The sequence below is a fragment of the Muscardinus avellanarius genome (assembly GCF_963383645.1).
Source record: "Muscardinus avellanarius genome assembly, chromosome: 4".
Lineage (NCBI taxonomy): Eukaryota > Metazoa > Chordata > Mammalia > Rodentia > Gliridae > Muscardinus > Muscardinus avellanarius.
Genome location: NC_137789.1, coordinates 95565110 through 95589109, shown reverse-complemented (window position 1 = coordinate 95589109; position 24000 = coordinate 95565110). Strand labels below are relative to the sequence as shown.

The 24000-nt window shown below is 52.7% G+C and overlaps 1 protein-coding gene across 1 annotated transcript in view; it reads left to right on the top strand.

The window, feature by feature from the left end:
* Nucleotides 1-24000, top strand: part of ZCCHC24 (zinc finger CCHC-type containing 24) — a gene marked incomplete at both ends in the record, with an annotated part of 67085 nt that overhangs the window by 31667 nt on the left and 11418 nt on the right. The window contains one exon of the mRNA XM_080694786.1: nt 18261-18499. Coding sequence (XP_080550912.1) covers nt 18261-18499 — 239 coding nt within the window. The remainder of the gene's footprint in view (nt 1-18260; nt 18500-24000) is intronic.

Here is a 24000-nt window from a genome sequence, read left to right as displayed (position 1 = left end):
TGAGGCAAGGGTGTGCTTGCCTGGCCGCTAAGAGGGAGCTTGGGCTGGTGGGAGGGGCTGAGGCGCAGGGCTGAGAACGTCCCCTGCCGCTACCTCCCTTCCTCCACCTCCTCCCCCAGCTGGGCAGCTCTTCTCTGGGGAACACAGATGGGTGCTTGTCTTGGGAGCCCCCCTCCTCTGCCATGCTGAACGCTTGCAGTGGGGACAGGAAGTGTCGGCCCTCGCCTCCCAGCTGGCCTGGTGAGACGCCACTGAGCCGGGCTGGCCTGCTCAGGGAGGGACAGAGGGCCCATTGAGCCTACTCTCTGAACCATCAGGGACAATAGCCACACTGAGGACCAGAGACATCAGCCGGCATGCTTGTGCAGGAAGTTGACAGCCACAGCCCACTCCTCCCCGACCTCACAGCCCTGTCTGCCTTTCTCCCCGGTGATGTCCCAATGGCCGCTCTGCCCTCTGCTTCCTCCTCATAGGCCCCCTGCCTTGTGCCAGACCTCTCTGGCCCAGGGACTCAGGAGAGTGTCCTTCATGGTCTCTGAGGGGGTAGGGGAAGTGATGGACACAAGCCCACAAGCCTCATAACGGACACCTTCCTATAGGGGGGGCCGGGTGCTTGTGGGTGGGGGAGCCATGTCTGCTGGGAGGCCTGGGTGGAAAGTCTTCCTGGAAGAAGAGAAGCTGTTCTAAAGTGCTTCTAAGATCAGGCCCAGGCTTGGGAGGCCCCATGCCCACGTGCCAGCAATGCGAGAGCTGGCCTGTGGTGCAGGCCCCGGGCCCGTGCTGGGCTCACACTGCTTCTCAAGCCCAGAAACCGTCGACTGCTGTGACATTTGTTCTGGAAAGAGCTTTAGGATTTCCAGGCCAGGAAGACCAACACAAGTCACACCTGCCTGCCACCCACTCACCCATAGCCACTGCGAGGAGGCATCACACCATTCTCACCCACCGAGCTTCGGTATGGCTCCAGGGTCCTCCTCAACACAGTGCTCTGGTAGCTGGTAATTCCAGTGGGCACTCAAGGGGAAGTATTTGCCCTTCCTGGTCCAGCTCATCCCCTCATTGACCAACGGGGAAACTGAGCTCGAGCTCGAGGCAGTGAAGTGACTTGTCCTAGGTTGCAGAGCACACTGATGGATGTGTCAGAGTGGGACTTAGTGTTGGAGGGAGGGGAGAAACGTCCGCCTTCAAGCAGGTTAGCTGGGGAGACTTCAGGCTATGGTTAGGGCTCAGATTGCCCTGGACAGCCCTGTAGTGTGGCTTCCCCTTGAGAAACAGCCCATGCTGGCCTCGGCCCTGGCACCCCATTCCTTCCACACTTTCAGAACAACTCGGATATTTGCTATCTCATGATTTGACATCTCATGATGGTTGCTTCTTGTTCTTTCCCAGTAGCTGTAAGTTCAGGAAGCTGGGTTTCCCTCTGTCTTGTTAACTACCCTGCTCTTGGGTCTCATAGAGAGTGGTACCCAATACATATGAACAAAGGCCTGGGGACAGGAGAGAACTGCATGTGGTGACCGTGCTGGGCCTTCCCCAATCCCTGGCTGTTCACTTGGCCCCCACTGGCCTGCAGAGGACAAGCGGGACCCCTGGGGGACACTTGGACCCAGGTATCAAGCTAGTGAGACACACACTAGCATGTGGAAAGCAGCCAGCCTGGCAGGGGCAGGCCCTGAGCTCCCTGCAGGGAAACTGAGTCCCAGGGAGCTGAGTTGTGAGCATGGAGTCTTATGGCTGAGCTAGAAGCTAACCGGGCCTCCTGGCTTCTGTCCAGGCTCCTGGGCACCCCACCTGGCCAGCAGCCCCCGTGCCTGTAGCTCAGGGCTGACTTTTCCCAACAGCTGGGCCCTGGGGAGCTGTGCGTGCGGGTGCCAAGGCAAACATGAGTGGCGGAGGCGGGGGCGGGAGGTGCCTGCGGGCGCGCGTGCCTTTGCTTTCCTGAGCGGACAGGCCGAACCCTCCATGATCACTGCTCCCTGTGATGGTTTCCAGATGCCCAGGAGCCTCAGGTTTGGGGCTGGGCCAGGAGTGCCAGGTCAGCCCTCCCCCAGCACCCCTGCTTCACCGCTGCAGGTCCTGCTGCTACAGTCGGCCCTTCCGCCCCGCCCCACGCTGTTGCCCTCCCAAGCCTGCAACCAGCTGCACTCCCGCTCCGAGGCCGAGGAGCCCTGGGCTCCAGCCCCAGCTCTGATCCGAACATGCTGTGTAGCTAGAGCAAGTCACTAGCCTTCTCTGTGCCTACGACGGGCACATGGGGGCAGCGTCCTCCACAGACTGACCTGGAGATTGCGGGACTGTGCGTCCCAAGTGCGTCCCCAGCGCAGCAGCAGCCACACCCCAGGGGTTGGCAAGCGATGCCCAGTATCAGGGCCACCAGGGCCTCGGTGTCCATTCAGAGGCTTCAGGGGCAGGGGAGGCCCAGACAGGTTGGGTGCAAGAGCAGGTGTGAGCAGAGAATGGCCTGTGCTCTGGAATCATGAACCTGTTCACCTGGGTCAGAAAGATAGCAGGCTTCGCAGCGGTGTCTTTGGGAAGGCGCACTTCCCAAAAGGAAGCCCCACTGAGGGAAATGGACTGGAACTCCCTCCAGGTGGGCCCAGCCCCCACAGCCTGGGCACCCCTGGGACAGGCCTCGTGGGGGCAGGCCCCTCACAGTGAAGGAGCGGGGCGCAGGTGGCAGGGGCCTGCGCTCCGCTTTCCTTTTACAGAGCAGGGTAGCGACCAGGACAGTCGAGGAAGCTTCTAGAAGGAAGTGCAACCGCCACTGGATTTATGTGGGAGACAGATACGCCTGGCAGAGGGCCTGGGCTGTGCACAGGTGGGTGTGACAGCGAACACCCCTCGCCAGACACCCCCGTTCCGCCATGGGCACGAATCCCTCTCTTCCCCTCCCCGGGCTCAAGCAGGAGCATTGTCAGGTGGAGGCTGCCCACAGATGAGGGCCGGGAGAAGGGCAGCTTCTGTCTGAGACCAGGTGGGAGCAATCCTGGCTGGCCTTGGGGCCCAGCTCTGCCTGCGACTTCCTGCCTGTGTGACCTTGGGAAGCTCTCCCAGCCTCCCGGAGCCTTGGGTTCCTCATGTGGAGGGTGCTTGCTCCCCAGCACTTCATCCTCTGCCTCCTGCAGACCTCCCTACACTGAGCCCTGCCCCTGGGGACAGTTGGGGGACAGTGACTCCCAGCCTGAGCTGCCGGGGTGGGGCACGAGGAGCTTGTTCCACCCACCCCAGGTCTGTGTCCAACTTTTGGCACTAGTAGCTTGTTCTCTGATTTCCAACACCAGCCGGCACCGAAGCATCATGGGAATACTGGCAAATGCCCGCATTGACCACAGAAGCCTCTTAACCCCTGCTCTGCCTGAGTCCAGTTGCCACAGGTGACCTTGGCACTGGATCCCAGAAAGCTCACAGAGCACTGAAGGAGTTAGAGTACAGAAAAAAACAGGAGTCGAAGCCTGCCACTATTTGTTCTGTGACTCTGGACAGATGACTTAACCTCTCTGGGCCTCAGTTTCCACATCTGGCAACAGAGGGCACCATGAAGCTCCCTACAAGTCCAATGCATGGCCAGCTCAGCACATGGTGGGCCTGGTACATCAGTGCTGTGGTAGCTCTCCTAGGTACCCGGAGCGGCAGTGCTCACCTTGTACCAGTTATCAGGGGAGGAATGCTGACTGATGAGGAGACAGAGGCTGGGGAGGGGGGTACTGCAGCCTCCTGCCACAGCCGGCAGCCTTGGGAGCCCCAGCCTCCAGCATCTGCCAGAGTGGCCCCCGAACTGCTGACTTAGCGTTTCCCCAGCCAGGACCGACCAGATCTCTTTTCTGGCATTTGGCCACCCTCCCCACCCTTCCCCCATAGCTATTTTGAGCTGAGCTCCCCTGTCCCCTCCTCCACAGCTGTGGCCCTCACACCCAAAGCCTCATTCCAGACTGAGCGTCTCCTCTGCTTCACCCCCCACCCTCCCCCAGCCAGGTAGGGCTGAGCTACATCTCTTTCCAGGCTGGGCCCCAGACTCAGAGCCAGGAGCCAGCTGCCTGTAGAGCTGGCCCTGAGTGCTCAGCACAGCCCAGGAGGTTGTCCTGGGAGTGGACAAAGCCCGTCCCAGGGTCAGCCCACACGGCCACCTCTGAGGCCTCTGCTCTTGACCTCACACCCACCCATCATGGGCAGGTGCCCAACCTGGAGGACCCCCTCCAGCTGCTGAGAGCTCTGAACCCTGGCCTGGGCCAGGTGCCCCAGAGTGGGGAATCTGGAGGATCCCCCATAGCCACACACTCATGGAGGCTACTGGGAAACTGCCTGGCCATTTGCAAAGTTTCTTTAAATGCAGGATGAAATCTCTGAGCTTGGCGTGCTGCAGGCTGGGTCAGGGCAGGACATGACCCGCAGCCAAGCAAGTGGTGTAGACCACACCGTCCCCAGGGAGTTCGGGGAGCCCAGCCTGCTCAGGGAGGGGGCAGAGGAAGTTCTCAGCCAGAGCTGACCTGGGACCAGATGAACGGTGGAGTGAGGACCCCAGGAGGGCCCTAACCCTGTCTAGGGCAGGGAGATAGGGCTGGTGGCCCTGAAGCTTGTCCTTGTCCTATCCACATAGGAGGACACTTGGGCATTTGCTAGGTGGAAAGTGTTGGGTGCGGAGAATGGCAATAGCAGAGGCACGGCGAGTGGCCTGTCACTTGGTTTTAAAATTCAAAGCGACTTTTGAAGAAGGAATTAACAGTAGCTAAGGCTAGAAGGCTAGGCAGGGGCTCGGTTGCCTTGTGCATACATGTCATCTCAGTCTATAACCAGGGGACCCAAGCCTGGAGAAGCCACTTGAGGGGGACCCTGCCTGGCTAAACCCTCCCTCTGTAGCCAAAGAGAGAGATACGAACAGGGATACAAAGCCCCAGCACCCCCCCCCCACACACACACACACACAAAAGCCAGCAGAGATGGGCCAGCCGCTGGGAGGCTGCAGGCGTACATCCACCCAGGCAGCCCTTGCAGTCACATGTGGGGAGGAAAACCACGGCTGGCTTTGCACGTCTGTGATTCGGATGTTTTCCACCCCTTTGGGCTGCTGTTGCTTGGCTGGTGGAGGGAAGCCAGAGGCAGGAAGCAGATAACCCAGGGAGTGGCCGCACATTTGATTAAAAGGGCTTCACTTTCCAAAAGGCTTGGACTGAGATCCCTTTGAATGGTCTGGCCTTGGTTGGAATTTGGAGAAAGGGGTGCTGCTGCCTCCTAGGCCCAGCGCCCAGAGTTTTCAGGGTGCCAGGGGTATCCACAGGCCCTGGGTCCCTGTGGCCTCTGTTGGCTCTGGCCCTTCCTGTGTCCGTTTCCTCTTTCCCGCTGGGTTGGTGGCCTGGGCATCTTTCTTCTAGCCACTCCCCTGTGTCCTTGGCCATCTCCCTCACTGGCTCTGCTGAGCCCCCCCACCATCCTGGCCCTCTCCCAGCCTTTCTACCTCAGCCCCTCCCCTCCTCTCCACACCCCCACCGTGCCCCCGCCCCTGGGTTTTCCTGAGGCCTTCTCCTGTCACTGTGAAAGTGTCCATTGTTCCCTGCACTTTGACAAACCCTAGTGTTGTGGGATCAGGATGGCATTTTTGTGGTGGCTTTGGGCTGGGAGCGGGTGGGAGGGATGCCGAGGAGACTGGGCCTCCTGGGCCCATGCTGGCTTGCGGCAGGAACCCAGAGAAGGGGAGGGGGCTGGGGCAGGAGGCAAGGATGTCTGCACTGAGACAAGGAGGCCCTTGAGGCCCGAAGGAAACCCAGGGTGGCCTCTGTGGTCCTTCCTCCCTCCCGGCATCCTGTGGCCGGCCCACCTGTCCCTCTGACCGGCTGCTTCCTCTGGGTGGCCTGCTGCCTGCAGCTGCCTGGAGCGGCTGTGACTGGGCCTCCCGCCTGACGGGCGGGCGAGAGCTCTGTGGATGGGTGAGTGTGGCGCTCTGAGGGTCCCTGAGGCAATGCTTAGCACAAAGGAAGGAAAAGCTCCAGTTTGGGCCCTCTAAACACTTGGATCCTGCTCCTCTGCTGACCAGTTATATGATGTCGGACGGCCTGCTGCCTCAGTCTCGAGCCTCAGTTTCCTTATCTGCCATTAGGGTGAAGAGTGGTGATTTTGAGGGGCCCTTGCATGGGGAAGGATAATCTCATCAGGCATTGGCTCTGTGCCTGTCACCTAGGAGTCCTCAGGACGTGTGTCCAGCACATTTCCACCGATATGAATAATCCGGGCTCCAGCCTGGGGCTGTGCGGCTGGAGTTGCCTGTGCTTGGTGTGGGCCATAACTGGAGAAAGGGTTACCAGGCTGACCCCTTTGGAATGTTCCAGACTGAGAGCTTTATGAAGGCAGGTATTCCTTGGCTGTTTTGCTAATTTTCATATTTCTGAATTTTCCCACAAAACCTATCATAGAGTGGGTGCCCAAGAAATGGTAGCTGAAAGAATGTTGAGGTGTTGGCCTGGAGTCAGAGGTCAGAAGAAGGGTCATGTTCCTGGGAACTGTCTTTTTTCTTTTCCACAACCCTGTCACGGAGAGAGGCCCTGTGGGGGGGGGGTGCGAGGCTCTGATGCTGGTGGGTGGGGCACAATGCTGGGGCTCCGTGCAGGTGGCTTGACCACCCAGGGCCTCCAGGGCCGTGGAATGGCAGATTTGTGTATGCCTGCAATCCCAGTACTTGGGAGGTTAACACAGGAGGATTGTAGGTTTGAGGCCAGCTCCAACAACTTAGCAAAACCTTGTTGCGAAATAAAAAATATAAAGGACTGGGAATGTAGCTTGGTGGTAGAATCCCCTGGGTTCAATCCTCAGTACCCAAAACAAATAAAACAAAAAGCACCTGGGACATAGTAGGTATTTATTGAAGGTCAGAGTCACCAGCAACTCCGGAGCAGCCTGGTCATTTGGCAGATGAAGGAACCCAGGATCCAAGATGGGCCAAGTTGAGCCAGGGCCCAGATGGGTGTCTGAGAGACAGGCCCCAGCATCAGGGAGAGACGAGGGTTAGGGCTCAAGAGAGGCCCAAGAGAAGACGCTTCTCTGGGAGGGCCCTGTGAAGGGCCAGTCAGGCCACACAGAGTCCCAGGTGGGGCTGTGACTCTGCAGTCAGCCCCTACCTCCTCTGATGCCCCCTGCAGTGCTAGACTGGACTTCCCGCCCCTTGGCCTCTGCTTCTTTAGAAGCCATCTCAGACTCCTGAGAACCAAGGCCCTTCAGGGCTGCAACAGTGGACTTGGGGCCAGGGCCACCTCAGCAGTGGATTGCAGCCCTGACTGGACAGGGGCCATGGAGAACCTGTTAGTTTTTTTTTTGTTGTTTTTTGTTTTTTGTTTTGTGGTACTGGGGATGGAACCCAGGGGCATTATACCTCCAAGCTACACCTCTAGCCCTATTTTTTAGTCTTTTTTTAGTTTTGAAACAGGGTCTCACTGAGTTGCGAAGGGCCTCATTAAGTAGCTGAGGCTATCCCTGAACCGCCATGCTCCAGTCTCCGCCTCCTGAATGCTGGGATTACAAGTGTGCGCCACCATGCCTGGCAGAGCCTATCTGTCTTAGCTTCTCCTCTGCCTATCTTGGCTCTGGCCAGAGGCTCTCTCCTGGACTCGGGGAGGGTACCCAGTCCTCAGTGGACAGGGGCTGTGAGTGGAGCTAATCTTTGGACTGGCCTTTGACCTTTTGTTCTGGAAATCAAGGCCCAAGGGAAGAAACGCCCCAGCACGCTAGGACTGAAGGTGCTTCTTTTCTTGCATCATCCTGGTTCCTTGCATAGAAATTGAGAAAGCGGGTCCAAGTCAGATAACCTTGGTTCAGATCAGGACTCTTCCGCTGCCTGGCTGGGTAGCCCGGGGCAAGCTGTGGATGGCCATCTCTGGAGCCCAGGGCTTGGTGGGGTCCAAGCCTGTCCTCCCAGGGAAGGACAGTGGCAAGGCTGGAATCCTGTGTCCAGAGAGAAGAGGCTGCACCCTGGTGCAGAATCCAGCATGATGTGGGGAGGGGACAGCCACAGCCCTTGTCCCCTCCCTGCCATCCCCTTTTAGGCCCAGCATCTCTGTGCTGGTACACCTCACGCCACCGAAAGCCACAATTGTCACCTCTATGAAAAAGGGGACTCCCAGTCCAAAAGGATCATGAGGGGATGAAGCTTCACCCTAAGGATAGCTAACTGGCAAGGAGATGGATGGGCAGAGGGACCAGGCTGTGTCAAGCGACAACGGGTAACTACTTCTGGCTTCCTTACTGCAGAGGGAGCATTAAGGAAGGAGCTGGGATGCCTTCCATGGCTCAGGGCAGGGCAGCCCTATGGACATCAACATGGCCCGACCATGCCCCGTACCCAGCCCCAATGTCCACACCTGCAGGGACCAGGGCAGGCCAAGTATGGACAGGCTGCCTTCTCAGAGAGGCTCCCCCACAGGGAAAGCGCAGCACGCCCCCTCGTGGGCAGGAGGGGCTGCAGACCAGGAAGAGGGCTGCTTAACCATTACCTCCATCCAGGTCAAACCTCACTGAAGAAAGACAGAGCAGAAGTAAAGTCATCAGCAGTCCCTGCCCGCAGCCTCTGAAATTCTGGCTGGCTTCCTGCTGGACTTTTCTGGTGTGTTTTCCCTTTTCTCAACTGGGGACAGACAGAGGCAATGTCTCACTGCCTCTCCTGCTTGCTCGGAGGATTTTCTAGACGCCTAACAAAAATCCTCGTGACTATTCTAATGGCTTTGTTGTCCTTCATCCAATGGGTGTAACATAATTGAGGGAACGAGGGCATTGTTGTGGAATGTGCGGCTTGGTCCAGTTTTTTATGTGTCAGTGATGCTGTGATGAGCATTCTCAAGCAACTCCTTTGGCCCACATCTCTTTAGGATAGTTGCCCAGAAATGGATTTGCTTTGAGGGGGTATTTTTTAAAGGTTGGAGGCTTATGAGCAGGTAGCCCTATAGAAATACAGTAGGAAATTAATATCTGTCTATCCTGCCCTAGCAGTGTCTGACTGTACCTACCTTCCATCTGCGTTGGTGACCTTCACCAGCTCCAAGGTCTGTAGGCCTGTACAGTTGGAAGTGGCCTCAGTCACCGGGCTCAAAACTGCCCGACCAGGGCAAAGGTCCCCTTGGCAGGCTCCTTGATAGTTGTTTAGCCAGCCATTGCTTACATACCCACAGTGACAGGGTATGTAGCCAACCTCAAGATGTATCATGAGCTAATGGGAAGAAAGCACAAAATCATGCTGAAGAAATATCCAGAGAGTGTCGGTGTCCTCTGCCTCTTCCCACAATGCTGCCTGGATGGCTGCCTCCTCCCCTTCCCCGCCTAGCTTTGCCTCCTGGGCTCCTTGGTTGGTGCTCTCCTTCCCATCCCAAACCAGCCTCCGCCTCCCACTTCCCAGACTGCCTCCTGCAGGGACTCAAGCCCCAATCTGGAGATCAGAGAACCTTCCCTCCTCCTATCCCTGACCACTGAGTGCCTTTGAGCAAGTCTCCTTGCCGCTCTGGACCCCAGAGGGCCTGTCTAGGCTATTGGGGTGATTTCTGAGCCATGGTGAGCTGTGCCCTGGCTCCTGGCAGATGTGATTCCCCAGGAGGGTACGTGACAGGGCCCTGGATCAGAAGGCCTGGCATCCTGCCTGGCTGGGCGGGTGGCAGACCCTGCAGAGCCAGCATCAGTGACTGCGTTTCATGTTGATGTTTATGAGCAGAGGCCGAGCCTTTCTGGGAGGAGGTAAGGGAGGGCATGGCATGGGGGGGTGGGCAGAGCGCCTTTGTCCTGTTAGAAATGCTGCTCTCTTCAGCACGGCCCTCACTGGGAGCATAAATGTGTCCAGAGGAGCCTTGCAGGAAGCAGCTCCTCGCCCTGCAGGCCGCTTGTGCCTTTGACCCTGGGGGCTGGGTGGGCAGGAGGCCCAGTAATTTTCTCATGAAGTTCCTGCTGGGGATCTCTCCCCCCAAGGGCAGGCTCTGGCGCCCAGGTGTGGTGGGATACAGAGGACAACAGACAGATGTGAGCCAGGCATCACTTAGGAAAGAGCCTGTGAGCCTCTCTCTCTCCCATACACCTCTGCACACCCTTGGCCAAGCCCTGTCCCTCCCCTGGGCCTCAGTTTCTCCAGATGTTAAATGGGTCGGCAATATTCCTGGCCCCACAGGGTTCTGGGAGGGATTGAATGGGGAGCCAGCAAGTGGGTGAACTAAAATCCTGGCACACAGAGGATGCTACTCAAATGTCAGCACCCTCCCCTCTCTCCCTGTCCTTCGCCAGTGCGTCTCCAAGCTTCTGCAGCCTTCCTCTATCTTTCTTGGAACTTCCATTAGAATTCCAGAAGGTGAAGAGACCAAATGCCATGCCTTCTTTTGCTTGCTAATCTTCTAAACCTGGGACAGAGGGCTCACCTGCTACCAGGCCTCCCTCTCCTTCTGGAACCTTCCTCTTACGACTGATGCCTGTGGGTCCCAGTCCTGGCTTGAGCATCACCTCCAAAACCTCATTTCCCTGCCCTGCACTGTTTAAGGAGCTCGTTGACATGTCAGGCGCTCAGCCTGGGCCTTCATGTGTCCAGTCCCTACCCTGTCCTTGGGAGGCAGGCCCTTGACCCTCATCTGGTTTCCAGAAGAGAAAACTGAGGCGGTTTTTCCACAAGTGGCTGCTGAGTGCCCCCGCAGGGCACATCAGAGCCAGCCGTGACCTGGCAGCTGGCCTTGGAGTGCAGGATCTGAGCTGTGTTCTCTGCAGGGATGTTGTGGTAGGCCCCAGTGCCTGGGCACCACTGCTGCAGAGGCCAAGGCCCTGGCCCTGGTTACCTGGGGGTCAGCCCTGGAGGGCTGCGTTTCTAATTCAGAGCTGTGGCTGGCTCTCCAGCTCATCCCATCATAGTCTCTTCCATCTTTCTGCTTCTCCCTGTGGTCTACTCTCCGCACAGCGTTCCTTGTGTGGTTTCTTTCCCTCCCATTTCTGAAGCAGAAATTCTCGAGGGCCCTCGTTTGCTGAGTCTATCTCTAATCCTGCCCCCACTTCCCACTTCCTAGTTTGCTGGGTCTATCTCTAATCCTGTCCCCATTTCTGTCCCCACGCTTGGCTGTGTGTGTGTGTCCTGAGATGACTTGAGCCCTCCCTCTGGTACCTTGACCCCTGTCCTTTGCCCTGGCCGTGTGAGGCCAGGCACCAGGTCCTGTTGGCTCTGTGAGCCAAGAGATCTGCCAGACCAGATGCCAGAGCCAGCCCTGCTGAGGACAGGCCCCTGGTTCCCAGTCAAGGGACACCTGCTAACTTAACACTGCAGAGCTCAGGTGCCTTCAGAATCCCAGACTATCCCCGCTCCTACCAGTCAGCTGACCCTGACCACATGGTAAGTGACCTCTCTCAGGCCTGCCCTGAGCTCAGACCAACCTTCTTCCCAGGATGCTCCAGCTGCCAGAAGTCCAGTAGAGATCCCAAAGACTTTAGGTAGCAGGCCCCAAAGATCAAGGCAGTGCTGTTGCCGCTTTCTAAGTTTAAATTCACACACTCAGCATAGATCTCTCTTAGTATTTGCCTAATATTCCAGTAGACCGTCTCCAAGTGGTAGTAATAGGAAAAAAAGAAACACAGTACCAGAGGAAGAAGTTATTGTTTTGCACACCACTGTTCTGTCCTAAAAACTAATCATAGTAGTCCCAGTACTCCTGGTTTTGCCTTCTGAGTGCCAGGCACTGTTCTAGGTGATTTATATGTGGCGTCTTATTTCATCCTCCATATCATCTTCCATGCAGGTACTTTCATTATCCTCATGAAGTGTCATGCCCAGGCTCACAGAGCCAGGGTTTGGATCCAGAATCGTGCCTGCCCCAAGCCACTGTACACTTTGTAGTTGAGCAGTTACTTGGGGGAAAATACTACAGAAATGGGTCATCTCATAGCCCAAGGCTTCTTAAACTTCCTGGCCTATGAATCTGGTCAAAATGCAGATTCGAGCGGGGAATGGTGGTGCACGCTTATAATCCCTGCGCGTGGGAGGTGGAGACAGGAGGATCGCTCAGGTTTGAAGCCAGCAGTGCTGGCTTAAGATACCCTGTTTCCAAAATAAAAAGTATAAAAATAGGTCTGGGAGTGTAGCCTGGAGGTAGAAGGGTTTCCAGGAACCCCAGTACCACACACACACACACACACACACACACACATGCAGATTCAATTCAGTGGGTTCAAGGTGGGGCTTCAGACTCATCATTTGTAACACGCTGCCAGGTGGTGCTGCCATGGCCAGTCTGGGGAGCGGGCTGAGCCATCACAGCACAGAGCCTGTGTTTAAACCTGTCTCCAACTCAGTGCCTGCAAGGGCCAAATAGGCAAGATAAATGGAGGACGCAGCTGAAGGGAGAGGTGACCAGCAGCCAGCCTTTCCTCTCTGAGGTTAGCAAGTCCTGGACCAGCATGACCTGAGTTCTATGTGAAACTTATTTGCAAACATTGAGGCAACTAATCCAGTTTTTAAAAGCACTGAAGTGTGGCCAGATACAGTGGCTCACACCTGTCATCCCAGCTACTTGGGGGGCAGGGCCTGAGGCAGAAGGATCGAAAGTTCAAGGCCAGACTAGGCAACTTAGCAACTTTATCTCAAAATAAAAAAGCTGTAGTCCAGCGGTAGGGTTCAGTCCCTAGTGTAGAAACAAATAAAATACTGCTACATGTTCACGAACGGTCATAGCACTTGTATTCATAATAGCCACATATTCAAAATGACCTAAATGTCTTTCCCCTGATGAATTGGTAAATAAAACATGGCATGCCATAGAATATTACTTGTTAAAAAAAGGAACAAAGTACTGACACATGCTTTAATATGGATGAACACTGACAATATTATATTAAGGGAAAGACACCAGACACAAAATGAGGAATATTCTATGTTTCCATTTATATGAAATATCTAACATGGGAAAAGTAGATTAATGGTTGGCTGGCCCAGGTGTTATCAGGAGGTGCAGGTAGGGTAGGGAGGAACTCTTAATGGATACAAGGCTACTTTTGGGGGGTAAGAAAAGTGCTCCAAAATTAGATTGTGGCTATGGTTATATAACTCTAAATATAATAAAAATCATTGAATTGTCCAGTTTAAATGAATGAAGTATTGGGTATGTTAATCATATCGCAGTAAAGTTTTTTTTATGCTTGGGGTTAAAAGTGTTTTGGATTCAAGTGGTTTTTATTTTTTAAATAATTAATATACATAATGAGATATCTGGGGGATGAGGACTAAGACCAAACACAGAATTTATATTCATATATATATATATATATATATATATATATATACACACACACACACACACACACACACACACCTTATGTACATTCCCCAAAGATATTTATTTTATTTTATTTTTTATTGGTGCACTGTATTCATACATCATAGTGGGATAAAAAAAAAAAAACTTGTGTAGACATACATGCACACATCGCCCAGTTAGCCCCTACCCGATCCCCACCCCGTTCTCTCCCCATCCCTCCTTCCCATGCTTGGCTTTGTGGTTGACATCTAGTATTATAGCAATTTATCCAAAATAAAAAATGATAATCTCACATAACAGTTTCATTTGTCTGATACCAATCTTTTGATGACTTAAAGATAACATTTAAATATTTCTTTTTGCTTTCTTTCTTACCAGAGAATATTTTTTCTTTTTTTTTTTTTAGGTGAAACTATCATACATTTATTTATTTATTTTTCAGAAAAAATCTATCCTAATATGGAATATGGACTCTAGATATCCAAAATGATCTCGAAAAAGAACAAAGCTAGAAGATGTATATTTTCTGATTTCAAAATCATATAAAGCTACAAAAATTGAAATAGTGTAGTACTGTTATAAAGGCGGATATATAAACCATTGGAGTTAAATAAAAGCCTAGAAATAAATTCTTCCATTTATTGTCAAGTTTTTTTGTTTTTTGTTTTTTGTTTTTGTTTTTTTTTGGTGGTACTGGGGTTCCTGGAAGCCCTTCTACCTCCAGGCTACACTCCCAGACCTATTTTTACATTTTTTGGAAACAGGGTCTCCTAAGCCAGCGCACGTGGCTGGCTTCGAACCTGCGCAATCCTCCTGTCTCTGCCTCCCAAGCGCGGGGATTACAAGCGTGCACCACCACGCCCGGCCTTATTGTCAAGTTATTTTTGACAAGGTTTCCACGAACATTTGGTGGAAGAAATAATAATCTCTTAACTAAATATTGTTGAAAAATAATAATTACATGAAAAAGAATAAAACTGGACCCTTACCTAACCCCATATATAAATATTAACTCAAAATAGATAAAAGACCAAAATATAAATCTTAAGACTATAAACTTTTAGAAGAAAATCTGGGTCATAAAACCTCACATCATTGAGATTGGCAGTGATTTCTTGGATATGATTTCAATGGCACAGGCAACAGAAGGGTATACAAACTCCCTAAAAAGATAAAAAATATTGTATATCCAAAGACAATGTAAACAGAGTTAAAAGTTACTGATAGAATGGGATAAAATATTTCCAAATGCTATATCTGAAGGCATATTAATATTCCAACTAGAAATCCTAAAAATTAGCAACAATAAAAGCAAACAATACAATTTAGAGATATGTAAAAGACTAACATAAATAATGAATCTCCACAGATAACCACTCTTAGTTGTCTGTTGGATGGAAAATCTTGTTTCTCTGGTTCTGGTGTGTGTTACCTATTTCTTCTTTGTAGTTAATCTCCTTGAGTATTTTCTCTAGTGCTGGTTTTGACAACATGAATTCCTTCAGTTTCTGTTTGTCATGGAAGCTTCTTATTTCCCCATCTAATTTGAGAGAAAGTTTTTCTGGGTAGGAAATTTTTGGCTGGAAGTTGTTTTCTTTCAGAGTTTGGAATATGTTACTCCAAGCCCTTCTGGCTCTCATGACTTGGTTTGGGAAGTCTGGAGTGATTCTAATTGGTTTGCCTTTGAATGTCACTTGGCCCTTTGTTTTTGTTGCTTTTAAGATTCTCTGCTTGGCTTCCACATTGATCATTTTGACAATTATGTGGCATGGGGATCCTCTTCTCCGGTCCTGTCTAAATGGAGTTCTATAAGTTTCCTGGACTTGTGTATCGACCTCTTGCTCTATGTTTGGAAAATTTTCTGCTAACACTTCCTTGAAGAGATTGTTGATCCCTTTGGTTTCACCCTCTTTTCCCTCCTCTATTCTGATTATTCTTAGGTTACCTCTCTTAAAATGGGTCCATATTTCTTCAATGTCAGATTCCTGCTGTCATATTTTTTTTTCTAAATTAGAAACTATGCATTCATTTTTGGAGTGATCATCTTCTAAGAGCGAGATTCTATTCTCCATGTGGTCTAATCGGTTGTTTGTACTTTGAATTGAGGCCTTCACTTCATTAATTGCATCCTTTATCTCTTTTTGGCTCTCTCTCTGAATTCTTTTTGAAACAGCTCTATTATTTCTACAGTTATTTTCCTGATTTGATCTTCTAGAAATCTCTGAATTTCTGTTTTATCAGGTTCTGATGTTGTGGAGTTGTGGGCATTCATTGCTCCATTGTTATTCCTCTTTCCCAACTTATTGAGGCCCTCAGCAACAAAGTGAGACCCTGTTTCAAAATAAGGCTGGGGGTGTAGCTCAGAGGTAGAATGCCCCTGGGTTTGATTCCTGGTATATAAAAATATGTATGTATATATATGCATATATATACATATATTCATACACATACATCTATACACACACATACACACAAAGCAACAAGAAAAATCTCGGCAGGAAAAAAACAGTCACAGAGAAATGAACAAAACAGTTTACAAAGAAAACACAAATGGTTCTCAAGTACCTGGAAGAATTCTCTCTTCTCATAATAAAAGATGTACAAGTCAAAGCTACTTTGAAAAAATTTTCTACCTTTTAGACAGGTGATGATATCGTCCCATTAGTGCCATTTCCACATTAACTAATCACTTATGCACTGTGGCCATAACTTTTACAATCTGAATTGCGACAGCAAAACCAGCTACGGATTTATGTATTTCCTCACAATTTCACAAGCAGATTTGTTTGTATTATAGATCTTAGCAACCTCAGCATATGATTTTTCTTTTCTTGTTGACAACTTCCACCTTTTGACTTGAAGGAAGCACTTTACAGCTTGTCTTTGACATATCTGAGACACCAGCGTCACTATTCCTACACTTTGGGGCCATCATCATCATCATCATCATTATTATTATTATTATTATTATTTACTGAGGGTGTATTCATTCAAGTCACCCCTCCATGCCAGTCTAGTATGGAGCTGTACCTATCCTCTGTATTTCTATCTTTTAATAAACTTCTTTAAATCATCAGCATCTGTCCAAGCTATGCATATTTATTCTTAGCTTAGGACAAGAACCCGCAGTAATTTTCTGGTTTTGGTCGTTTGGGGTTTTGTTGTGGTTTGAGGGAAATTGTATCCCGGGACCCTAACAGGGGTCCCGGGAAACAGTTTCCCCACAACCATACTCTCCCCAATCCATAACAGTAAATGCCCCTGGGTTCAATATCCAGTACCTAAAAAAAAAAAAAAATCTTACTTATTATTACTGAACTGGGGATTGAACCCAGGGACATTCTACCTCTGATCTATACCTTCAGCCCTATTTTTTATTCTTTATTTTGAAACAGGATCTCACTAAGTTGCAGAAGGCTTCACTAAGTTGCTGAAGCTGGCTGTGAACCTGTCTCAACCTCCCAGGTGCTGGGGTTACAAGTGTGTGCCACAGTGCTGGGCAAAAATAGGGGTTTCTTGAACATAATCACTGTGATACCTCACAGTCCATCTGATAAATGAGATACCTAGGAAGTGATCAAATGGGCAAGTAGTATATATAGCATGGATACACTGGACAAGGGAATGTTTCATGCCTAGGAGGCGTTGGGGGGAAATTTTGTCACACTACTCAAAACATATACAGTGCTTATTTCTGGACTCTCCCATTTAATATTTTCAGATCTCAATTGAGCATGGAATATCAACTGTTAGCTATACCACGGGAATAGCTCTGTGATAGAGAACTTGCCTTGCTAGAATGCACTAGGTCCTGGGTTCAGCCCCTAGAATCTCAAAACAACAACACACACACAAAAAGAACTCTGTTAGTGAGGATAAGGGATAGTAAGTTGGTGTGCATGTAATATGTGGGTTGGGAGCGGTAGCAATTGGTCTTGTCTTTAAAAATTAATACTGCATATACCCACTGACTCAGCAATTTCATATCTAGGAATTTATCCTACAAACATACTCACACATGTGCAAAATGATGCACACACAGTCATTTATGGCAGCCTGGTTTGTGATAGGAGAATGGAAGCAACCTAGGTTTCCTGAAATGGTGGCTGGGAAGTGCACTAAGACCTTGCCTGCATTCTAGTTCTGTGAAACTACTAAACAGGATGTGGTAGCTCTATTCCTACTGACGATGGGGGAAACACGAAGATAGATTCTTAAAGCCAAGCACGGCAGTGCCCACCTGTAATCCTAGTACTTGAGAGGAGAATCTGCAGGTTCAAGGACAGCCTCAGCAAGTGGTGAGACTCATTAACCTAGGGAGGCCCTTTTTCAAAATAAAATAAGGCTGGGGGTGTAGCTAAAAGATAGAATGTCCCCAGGTTCAACCTCAGTAACACACACACACACACACACACACACACACACACACACACACACACACACACAGATTCTTACATTTAAAAGCCAGAAGATGAGAAACCCGACGTGTGGTCTTTTTCTACTTGATTGGAGGAAAAGAAACACACATACATATGCACAAACTGGATGCATTTGGAAATGTACAACACCTTTGGGGTGGTAGAGATGGAGTGAAAGCTGCCTCCAGGTAGGGGAGGGTGCCTGGGGGAGGGGAGCTGACTTTTCCACCCCACAGGATTCTGTGTTGTGTTACCACCACTGGGTGGGACAAGAGTCCTGTGTGCAGGTCCATGTGGCCACCCGCGGCCCCCACAACACCCGAGTTAAAGCAGTAACTCCTAGCGCCACTGATTACTCTGAGTTAAAGAAGATACCCCCGGGGTCAGCCTCCCCTTTCCCTGTGTTTGCCAAGATGTATCCAGCCTTGGATTCCATGTGTGCTCTGGAAGTGACCATAGTGTTCTCTAGATCAGGACAAACACTGCCCGCTCACACGGATGCAGAATATGCAGCCTGAACCCTGATGCCATGGTGACCCCATGGGGGGCACATCACGTTGGCCTACTGGAGATGAACCCCCTGTGTTTGCTTCCTGTCCTCTAGGCACGCCCCAAGGGCGAGGGGCTGACACCCTACCAGGGCAAAAAGCGATGCTTTGGCGAGTACAAGTGCCCCAAGTGCAAGAGAAAATGGATGAGCGGGAACTCCTGGGCCAACATGGGGCAGGAGTGCATCAAGTGCCACATCAACGTGTACCCGCACAAGCAGGTGAGCCGAGCCACGTCCGCGCGGGGGCGGGGCCGGAGCCGGGGCCTGGGCCGGGACGGGCAGGCTGGCAGCGGGTGGGCGGGGCCTAGGTGGGGCGGGGCCGCGAGGGCTGATGGTGGGAGAGCTGAGCCAGGGCAGGGGCGGGGCCAGGTAGGAAGTGGGAGGACGGAGCCAAGGTGAGGGTGGGGCCGCAGCCGGGAAGGCAGGCAATGGTAGGGCGGAGCCAGGTCAGGGGCGGGGCCAGGCAGGCAGTGGAAGGGCGGGGCGGAGCAGACAGACAATGGTAGGGCAGAGCCAGGTCAGGGGCGGGGCCAGGCAGGCAGTGGAAGGGCGGGTTGGAGCAGACAGACAATGGTAGGGCAGAGCCAGGGCAGGGGCGGGGCCAGGCAGGCAGTGGAAGGGCGGGGCGGAGCAGACAGACAATGGTAGGGCGGAGCCAAGGTGGGGGTGGGGCCAGGGCCGGGCAGGCAGTGGGACGGCAGAGCCAGGGCAGGGGCGGGGCCGAGCAGATAGGCAATGGAAGGCGGAGCCAAGGTGGGGGCGAGGCCGGACCAGCAGGTGGTGGGAGGGTGGAGTCAAGGTGGGAGCAGCGGACTGGTAGGGCAAGCAGTGGGAGGGCGGAGCCAGGGCAGGGGCGGGGCCTGGAAGGCAGGCAGTGGGAGGGGTGGGGCGGCAATGCTATAGTTATTCTGTTATTGGGCTTCCTACTCCTTCATATAAGAGGATGCGCCAGATCTCTCCAAGCTGCTCCTTTCTTGTTTCATCTGAAATGGGGTGATGGGGAAGAAGAGCCATTTTCCCAGGACTGGAAGGAGGATAAAGGGGCAACTGCACCAAGATCTTGGGAGAACAGACCCAGGTTAATTTAAAAACAGATGAATGGGGGCTGTTGTCCTGAGACCAGCAAGATGCTGTAGAGCAGGTGCGTTTCACTTCTTCATTCATGCAATGCACACCTGTGAGGGGGGCTGCTGTGCACCCTGCAGGGAAGGGGTTGAAAGGACCTACTAAGGTAGGATGCGAAGAGGAAGCCATTCAGAGGAGGCGACCCGAAGAAGGGAGCCAGACCTGTCACAGTTGGGGACATGGCCATCCTAGGAAGAGTGTACAATCAGTGCAAATGTCCTGAGACCAAGAACTTGGGTGATCAAAGACCATAGCCCAAGGAAGGAGCAGGAGAGTGGATGGAGAGGAGTGGGGTGTCCACTACAGGACGCTCACCAGAGTCTGGGGCACCTGAGAGTGCCCAAGAGCAACAGGGCTTTTGCCTTTGTTTTAAGATGATAACCTGGTTGTATGCCAGGATCGGTCTGGCAATCCTTGTTCTTGCTTCTGAGTTGAACTTGCACTTGTGTTCAGCAAGTCTGTTGAACTGGGAGCCATGCCCGGAGGCAGACAAGCCTCAGTGTATGTGCTAGCCATGCCATGGTGACCCGGGTGTGCCAGAGCCAAGGGTTCACTTGGCTCCCAGAGACCCCTCTACGACTCTCCTGTCATCTTCCGAGACAGCCCTCTAGGCCAGCCCCATTTATTTCCCATTGTATAGAGGGAGAAACTGAGGCACAGAGTGTAAGTCAATAGAGAAGCTGGGATTGATGAAGAGGGATGAGCTTAAGATCAGAGGACAGAGTAGACCCTGGTGTGGCATGGGAGTGAGGAGGGAGCAGGGAGACAGGCCCTGGGGCCTCCTGGAACATTCCATTTCTGCAGGGCTGCTTGAGTCTGTGCTGCCGGTCTGACTTCCTGCAGGGGCTCATTCTTGTCTGCTAGCAGAATCCAAGCACTGCCTCTGACCAGCCCACCCCATCTCCATCTCAGGATTGGTAGCTCCAAAAGCCTGACCTGGAAGATCTTTCCAGAGCATGTGGCTCCAATCTTGCCTCTTCCAGTCACTCAGCTGGTACTTGTGGTGTTTGTGAGCACCTATTGTGTGCCGAGAAGACTGGGGCCCAGCAAAGAGATGGGACTTGAGCAAGGTCTCCCAGCCAGCCAGCATGGAGGCTCCTGGGAGCAGTTCTGCCACCAGCCCCTCTGGCTCCTTCTTGGCCCATGTGCTTCTCTCGCACTGGCTATTCTCTCTCAAGAAAGCCTTGAGCTGGGCAGGGGATTTGGGAATGGCACCCCAGCCTCATTCAGTCTCCCTGGTAGTCAGGGGCCTTTGAAGAGCTAAGAGGAGGTGGAGATCCTCTCTCCTAAGCCCCCTGCATGAAGAGAGTATGGTTGATTTTTTCTGCCCCTCTCCAGCCCTAACCTGGGTAACACCCTCCAAAAAAAACAACCCTATCTCCCCCCACCCCAGCCACATCTGTTTCTCATCAGGCTCCAGCTGTGCACTCTGCTGACCCTGCCCCCCCCCACTAGAAGAAAACACTAATGGGCCTCACCTCTCTGCAGGGTGGGGCGGCCTGAAGATCAGTCCCAGTTGCTGGGGCTTTCCCTGCACAGAGGGAAGTCCTCCCTCTGAGCCGCAGGCCCAGGGTCCCTACAGGGAAGGGCACCAACAGGTCAGGCCGAGGAAGAGCACAGCTCAGATGAGCTGAGGGCCGGGCTGGTGAAGATGTGCAAGAGCATCTCCACAGGGCTCAGCTGGTTCCTTGCCGAGCCTGCCCCACCCGGTACGCCGCGAGTCGTCACACCTGCTAGTGCTCTCTGTCTGCCAGGCTCCATTCTAGTCCCTTTGTATGCCTTAGATGGTCTTCCGACAGCCCCATCAAATACTCTTATTAGCCCCTTTTTATGGAAAAGAAAATTGAGGCGTGGAGAGGTTAAGTGACTTGCTAAAGGTCACAGAGTAGTTATTGAGTCTTGCTGGGTCCCTTATGCTTATAGAGGTCTTTAAGGCAGTCATCTTGTTTACACACACACACACACACACACACACACACACACACACACACACCCTAGGCAAAGACAGCCAAGGTTACTGACTCCCATTCAGGTAGGATGAGATTTAGAGGAGTCTTGCCCAGCAGCCTAGGCTGGTGGGTGGCCAAGCAGGTGAGTCAAGTGATACCAAGTTATGTGAGACCTGGCAGAAGACACCAGCAGAATAGACTTCGGGACCATCTGGAGCTGGCCGCTGGGGCTCCCTGGAGGCTCTGTCTTCCACCACCTTCTGACCCTCCATTGGCTCCTGGGACAAGACCAGAAGGCAGACACCTGCCTGGCAGGATGGGTGCAGCTGGGCAGGTGCTGGGAAATCCCGCATGCACTGTGCTCCTAAAGGGGGTGCAACTCCCAACACAAGAGGAAGGTAGCATCAGGAGAGGTGCTGCCCTGGGGATAGAAAGCCAGGGCCTAGGACAGGCAGAGGGTGCATGAGACATGGAGGGGCATGGCTGTGAACTAGCCCGAGCCCCAGGCCAGGGCGGCCAGGGGCCCGCAGACACACAGGTGCAGCTGGACTGCTTCCTCGCTGCAGGCCCCTGGGTGACTCTTGAGTGGCTCAGAGCCTCAGTCTCCTCTTCTTTAAGACAGATGGCCACACAGGGAAGCTGGAAGGTCAGGAGGCATTACTCATGTGGCAGCACTTGGCCACATAAAGTGTACACTGGGTCAGGCGACTCACCCCAGCTTTTCTGACCTGCCACCCCCCCACCACCACCCCCGCCATACACACACACACACACACACACACACACACACACACACACACACCTGGTTCTGGGAGGGTCTAGACCAGTGAGCTTGGGAAAGAACAAGGGCAGTTAGAAATTAGGTTGGGTTTGGTCTGGTAGTGGGGACACTTCAGAGCCACGTGGTTAGACTGTCCTGTGGGAGCTGAGGAGCAAGCCTGCAGGGCCCCCATGTGGCTGGGGACTTCTGGGGTGACCTCCAGCCTCAGGTCCTGAAGCCCTTCTCATAGGAGCTCCTCAGCTCTGGGGGCATGCAAGCCCCGGGAAGGGCCCTGCTGTAGGTCCCCTAGGAATATGGGACAGCAGGGCCATGACCTTCTGTGCCTGTCCCCTGGCCCTGGCTTCAACCCTAAGTGACGCTGTAGGGCCTGTGTCGCCTCCCATTCATAAAAAGAGTAAACAGCTTCCATGGCTTCTAGAGTCCAAGTGCTTCCTACTCACGATTCCCAGCTGGGGAGAAAGGGCTCATCCCCCTTCACAAAGGGCAGACGTGGCTCAGAGTCATGGGTGCCCAGCCACGGTCACACAGCACCGGGGAGCAGAGTGGTATTCAGACCTGACATGAACTCAAATACTCCCTCTCCCTGGCCAGGGAAGCTGGCCCTCTGAAGGCCCCTGACATGGGACCCAAGCTCCTGTCCACCTTCCAGGCCTTTCTTTTATGGCTTAAAGCTTGGGAGTACAGGGAGAGGTTTTACAAGCCCTGGGAGGAAGGGTCCCTGGATCAGAACCCTGCCCACTCACAGTCTCGCCTTCTAGAACCCTCTAGTGCTTCCATTCCCAACTGTTCTGAGTGTCAGCTTGGGGCAGGATTGGGGCTGGGCAGAAGAGCCAGAGGGCTACCTTTGAGCCCTTACCATCTGGTCAGAGTGGGGGGCAGCACTCAGCTCAGCTGCCCTCCCCTGGCCATCCTGGGCCACGACACTGGCACCCAAGGGTCCCTCACCCTACCTGGGCCTGCAGGTCCTGTGCCCCTTTCCTCAGTCTGTGGTCCCCAAATGGCCCTGGCCAGCTTCTTTGGAGCCCCCCACCCCGTTCCAGGCAGGGGACCCTTCTGCAAGCAGGGCTCTGGGTGGGGACTTGTGGAGGGAAAGCAGAGTCTCTGTGAGCCAGGCAAGGAACCGTCTGTTTGGGGCACACCATGAGTCTTCCATAGTGCCTCCAGGAAGACAAGTTTTTGCTGGATTCTGAGGCTGGAAAGGGGAAGGAAGGAGACCAGGGCACTTGGTCCATCAGAAGGTGCTGGCACGTAGCCAAAGTTGCTGGTTTACACACAGCCAGATGTTCCTCTGGACCTACTAAGGAGGTGCTGTGAGCTGCCCACTGTCCAGATACAAACACAGGCCCCCTGAGGTCACATAGCAGGCGACAGGCCTGACAGGTTACCTCTCTTCTCTGGGCCTCAGTTTTCCTATTAGAAAACAGGTTTGCCGGGCATCATGGCACATGCCTGTAATTCCAGTACTTGGGAGGCTGAGACAGGAGATTCGTAGGTTGAGGCTAGCCCCAACAATTTAGCAAGACTCTCAGCAATCTAGAGAGACCCTGTTTCAAACAAAACATAAAAAAGGGCTGAAGGTTTAGCTCATAGGTTCAATTCCTAGTACAAAGAAAGAAAAGAGAGGGGGAGGAAAAGGAAGGGAGGCAGGCAAGCAGTGAGGTTTTATTCATATCATTACTCAACAAACAGGGCAGGCGGTGGGATGAGGGGTGAATCCACACACCGCTGCAGTCTTCCCCAAGCCTGGAGTGCTGTGACTGATCAGGTGAATCCCTCCTTGAATCCTGAGGCCACCTGAACAGGTGTGGGGGTGACAAGTGTCCAGGGAGGATGTGCTGGGTGCTGAAATCAGGAGACGTGGGGTGGGCTCTCCTTTGAGCTGGGACTCGGTTTCCTCATCTGAAAGCATCTTTAGACCCCTGTCCAGCCTCTATCCTGG